Source organism: Orycteropus afer, unplaced genomic scaffold, assembly GCF_000298275.1.
Source record: "Orycteropus afer afer isolate SDZICR_OR568_19922 unplaced genomic scaffold, OryAfe1.0 scaffold00321, whole genome shotgun sequence".
Taxonomy (NCBI): Eukaryota; Metazoa; Chordata; class Mammalia; order Tubulidentata; family Orycteropodidae; genus Orycteropus; species Orycteropus afer.
This window is the reverse complement of record NW_006921908.1, coordinates 2,600,542-2,606,283: the sequence shown is the minus strand read 5'-3', so window position 1 is coordinate 2,606,283 and position 5,742 is coordinate 2,600,542. Positions and strand designations below refer to the sequence as shown.

The 5,742-nt window shown below is 35.7% G+C and overlaps 1 protein-coding gene across 1 annotated transcript in view; it reads left to right on the top strand.

Annotated features, from left to right (window-relative positions):
• BBOX1 (gamma-butyrobetaine hydroxylase 1) overlaps nucleotides 1-4,043 on the top strand; it is a 64,717-nt gene extending 60,674 nt beyond the window's left edge. Inside the window, exons 6-7 of the mRNA XM_007951961.2 lie at nucleotides 1,943-2,109; nucleotides 3,883-4,043. Of these exons, the coding sequence (XP_007950152.1) occupies nucleotides 1,943-2,109; nucleotides 3,883-4,043 (328 nt within the window). The remainder of the gene's footprint in view (nucleotides 1-1,942; nucleotides 2,110-3,882) is intronic.
• Nucleotides 4,044-5,742: the final 1,699 nt, after the last annotated feature.

Here is a 5,742-nt window from a genome sequence, read left to right as displayed (position 1 = left end):
CTGTTGCATTGTGGTAAACTGTGGTCAATGACATGAGACAAAGTATATGTGCACTGCTGTATGGAAAGTGAATTTGCTCTGTAAATCTTCACCCAAATAAAAACAGATAAATTAAAAAAAAAAAAAAGAAGTCGCTAAGAACATATTTGGTACGCCCAAGGAACAGCAAGAAGTCCAGTAAGGCTGAAGTAGAGTGAGTGGGAGGGAAAGTATCAAGAAAGTAGGTCAGATAAGGACTAGCTCATGTACAGCCTTGTAAACCATCGTAAAAACATTGGCTTTTACTATGAGCGAAATAGTGAGAAATTGCAAGATTTGGGCCAGAAGACAGACATATCTGATTTACATTTTAAATAGATTACCCTGGATGCTATGCTGAATATAAAGGCGTTTAAGCAGGAAACAAGGAGAGTAGTTAGGAACCTAGTGGTTAGGATTCCGGACTAGAGATGATGGTGCCTTGGACCTGAGTTGTTTGAGTGCTAGCAGTGACAGTATTAAATTAAATAAGTCAGTTTCTGAGAAACAGAATATTTTCCTAAAAGATGAAATAAGAGGAAGGAGAGAAAGATAGACACCAAAGATGAAGTTTAGTTCACAATAGCCCGAGACACATCTGAGAAGCCAGTAATCAAGATAGGGAAGACAAAAAATAACTCTGGAGATTCCTACTAATAACAAGGCAGTTTTGACTACTCAAAAGTTACCTGAGGAGTCTATGACATATAACAACTTTTAATATGATGCAAAATTATTACGGATTCTGCAAGGCTAGTGAACAGATGCAAGAAATTTAGCTATTAATTGAGATTAACAGAATGTCAACCACCTGAATCATCACTTGACTCTTATTTTTTGTAGTGACATTACCAAATGTGGTTATTTGCCAGAGCTCAGGATATCCCTAGAGAATGCTAAGTGGTTAACATTAATCCACTTAATATATTTTTAACAAAAGTAGATGAAACAAAGTAGGTTTTCAGTTAACCCAGGGGCCACATCTCCTGAATGTTTGGGGTAATACAATTTTTCTTGTGATTAAATATTTAAATTTCTTTGTAATGTTTATCTCCTATCCAATAAACAAGACTTTGAAGCTGCTGACAGAATTATGTATAATGTAATACAGTAAAAAAGACAGAAAAAAACTGAGGCAAAAGGAATAATGGTGAGATTAAATTATAGGAGTACCTATATGGTACTATATGGTACATTCATATGGCTATGAATTTGTACCCAGGTCACATGAAATATAAGTATTTCACTTACTAGCTGTACAATCTCAGTCAGGTTGCTTACCCTTACTGAGCCTCAATCTTATAAACAGGGAATAATACTATTACCATCTACATATGACTGAAGTGGGAATTTTAGGGATAATATATGGAAGTCCAAAATTCCTGGCTCAGAAAAGGCAGAATAAATGTTAGTTAGCTGTAATTACTGTAAAGTTCAGCACATTTACTGGTGATAGATTTCAATTTCAGATCTGAGTTTTTAAACCCAAGCAAGGAGGAAGGATAATCAGTTATAGGATTCTAGATAGATCTGAAACCTGAAAGAATTTTTTCTTATAGATCCTCATAAAATGTGATATAATAGACAACATCATAATGACATCCCCACAAGAAATACAAACAATGAGTGAATTTCACTAAGCATAAGAATATTTTAACTTGAATCTCTTAGTAACATTTATTTAAAATTGAATTGAATCTTTCTGGCAGTTTTGGTAAGATTTCAAAAACCATTTGCTAAATGAATGAATGATCAAAATGAATGTGTATATAGTATCACTGATAACCTTAATATCTCCTGTAAATGGGTTTGGATTCTCTAGTACTTGTTTCAGGAATAACTTCCAAAAGGAGTTGACTCTTAGAAATGTAAGAAAGGTGATTCAGCAATTATGCATTTAAAATTTTTCCCTGAAAAAAAATAGGTTAGATGACAAAGGCCAAGTGGTTCGCATCAACTTCAACAATGCTACGAGAGATACGATATTTGATGTACCTGTTGAAAGAGTTCAGCCATTTTATGCTGCTCTGAAGGAGTTTGTTGATCTCATGAACTGCAAAGAATTCAAGTTTACCTTCAAGATGAATCCAGGTCAGTGAATATCTTTTATCAAACAACTGAAGGATGGCATTTTCTTCAATTTAACCATCTAGAGTGATACCTAGAGCAGTTTTCCCATGTATGATATGTGAAGCCCTGATCACAAAATATTGGTGAGCAATAGACTTGCTTGAACAGCTGACTCCTGGCACCCACACCTTCTCTCTTGAGTATCCAGACAAAAATACTCATTTTTAACATGCTCCCGTTAGGTTTACCAAAAAAAAATAAAAATTAAACAACAACAACAACACTGTTGTCTAATCTATTCCAACTCCTGATGGCCCCATGTGTTACAGAGTAAACATGCTCCAGAGGGTTTGCTAGACTACAAGCTTTGCAGAAGCAGATCATTAAGCCCTTCTTCTGGGTGGACTGCTGGGTGGCCTTGACTTCCAACTTGTAGGTTAGTAGTTGAGCATACCCAGGGCCTGTAGGTAATTTTTAAGCACACTGAAATTTAACAACTTCCAACCTAAACAAAAAATACTTGAAAGACAAGCAATAGACCAAACAAAAATCTCATGTGATAGGCTGATATGATACCTTGTAGCCTGATAATACAATAGAAAGTGAGGCTTGACATTAATGCTTATCCTGGTAAACTAGTAAAAATGATACCCAAATTCTCACTAAAAAGTATATAGTACTTATCTATTGAACTAGCAAAGATAGCATTGTTTGAAATAAAATAGAACACGAAATATTTCACTTGAAATAAAGGATCATAAAGCATTATGTGTGTTTTTTAGACCATTTCTACTTAATAAAGTGCCACCAAACTTGAATCTTTTTATGTCAATAATAAAAACATAATTTCTTTCTGCTATTGAGTTGACCAAGTAGAAGATTCTTTTCACTGGTGATTACACGCTAAATTGATCATTTGGCATAATAAACTAATACCATAAACCTCCATAAATCCACTGCCATATAGTCACAGCAGACTGATTTTAAGAGAGGAAAAATGATAAAATGAAAATGCCGTAAGACTAAAATCCAAACATGATACAAGTTGGAATCTGAGCTCCACTATTTAATAGTAGTATAACCAAACCAAAAACCCATTGCGGTCTAGTTGATTCTGACTCATAGAGACCCTACAGGTTTCCAAGGCTGTAAATCTTTGTGATAACAGGCTGCCACATCTTCCTGCTGCAGAGTGGCTTGTGGGTTCACACCGCTGACTTTCTGGTGCGCAGATGAGTGCTTAACTGCTGCATGAGCAGGGCTCCTTAATAGTAGTGTAGCTTTAGGAAAATCCCTGCCCTTCTTGGAGCTTGTTTTCCATATATGAAAAAGTGAAATAATACCCTCTCTTTAAATTCTTTGGAAGGTAGAAACAATGTACATGAAATTCTAGAAACTAAAGATGTCACTATTTTAATGATTATTTGACTCTGTTAAACTGGGAAGAAACATTTCTCCCTAAGAGGTAAGTTAACAATCAGTAGGAATAATTTAAAAGGTTTACACAGATAATTTTTTTAAGTAAGAAAATTATGCCTTAGGCACTACACCACCAGAGCTCCTAATTATGAAAAACATTACCAGGCTATATTGTTTAAACATTATAAAGCCTAAAGCAGTTTGGGTCCAGTGAGCTGATTTCTCTGAAAAACGTACCATGCAATTTTATGAGAAGAAATCCATCTTCTCTTTGCTGATGTGAATCAAGTCAAAGGGATATTTTGTGTATTACATTTTCTAGCTATGCAAATCACTAAATGCATGGTTATTCATACTGAAAAACCTTTTATTTAGGTGATGTGATTACTTTTGATAACTGGCGCTTACTTCATGGCCGACGTAGTTATGAAGCAGGAACAGAGATATCCCGCCATCTAGAAGGAGCTTATGCAGACTGGGATGTGGTAATGTCAAGGCTTCGTATCTTAAGACAGAGTGTCAAAAATGGAAACTGAACCTCTTCTCTGTAATTGCAGTAAGATTGCAATTAGTGTATTTAGTAAAAAAGGCAAGTTTATTTGGGTCCATTGATCTCTATCCAAATCATTTAGATATTAACTCTTTCTTAATTGCACTGTTCTCTTTGTAATCATATACATTGTCAACTTTTTAGATATTGTGTCAGTATTCTCTTTTTTCCAAATAAAGAACCCCTTCAGTTTTGTTACACATACAATCTAATTTCTTTCTCCACATGTGAGTCTTCACACATGAGTTTTTATATCAATAAGACTTTTATTTAAATAAAGCTTTTGTTTCAAATAATCTTTGTATTTCAGATAAAACTTGTTTCAAATAAAACTTGTGAGTATAAAGCATGTTTTTCTCCTTTGCCTATAGAGTCTTATTTCTCAGTCTACATATAACTGTCTTCAGCATGCCTAGGAAAAGGTTTGATTTTTCAAAGATCTAGTTATTCACCTTTATTGTGGAATTCTATTATCCAAAGATCCAGATCTCACCAACCTATTGATATCAACATTTTCTTTATTACTTAATTAAGACACCAAACCCAAACATGCCAAACTTACTGAAAGTTACCACTACTGACAGCTATGGAAGTTCCATTCCTGTTGAATCCATCCCTTCCCTCTCTCTACTGAAAAGGGAATCTCAGTACTATCATTTGGGACCTAAGCAAGCAACCTATTCTAAAAATCTCTGTCTGTGCCTTAAAACTAAACTAAACCAAACTCACTGCCATTAAGTCAATTCCAAGTCATAACAACTCCACTGGGTTTCCAAGGCTGTAAATCTTTACAGAAGTAGATCACACCATCTTCCTTCCATAGAGTAGCTGGTGGGTTGGAACTACTGACCTTCTGGTTAGTAGCCAAATGCTTTATCCACTATGCCACCAGAGCTCCTTGTCTGTGCCTGAACAAAAAGTGAAAACACTACTTCCAGTCATTGTTTTACCTTTTGCTTTATACCTACTTGCATTTCCAAAAAGTGTGTTCAAGGAACTGGGATGTCTCAATCAAGCATGTCTTTAGAATACATCAGTACTCCTCCCTGATACTCTGAACTCTTGTATTGAGTCCACATCACCAGCTTATAGACTTCCCCTTCCCATACAATACTCTCTCTTTCTGGGACCTTTATTGTCCTTGACTATTAAAGGGCATTGATTTGGGCTCCTATAATATATCATATATATCATCTCTTTGAGCTTCAAAATTTACAAAGATGGTCCTAGAATGAAAATAAGTGAGTTCAAAAGGTGCTTTACTCCATAACTGACACCAAAACAAGGCAGAGACACCACTAAAAAGGAAAACCTTACAAATATGAATGCAAAAATTTTCAACAAAATCCAAGAAACTCACTACTGCCATCAAGCCGATTTCAACTCATAGCTACCCCTGCTTGAGTTCCCGAGGCAGTATCACTACAGGAATAGATTGCCCCATCTTTTTTCCAAGAAGTGGCTGGTAGGTTTGAACCACCAGCCTTCTGGTTATCAGTCAAATGCCTTAAGCATCATGCCACTAGAGCTCCTAACAAAATCCTAGCCAATTAAAACAAACAAACAAATAAATAACTCATTGCCATTGAGTGGGATCTGACCCATAATGACCCCTCCTTGGGTTTCCAAGGCAGTATCACTACAGAAGTAGATTGCCTGATCTTCCTTCCAAGCAGTGGCTGGTG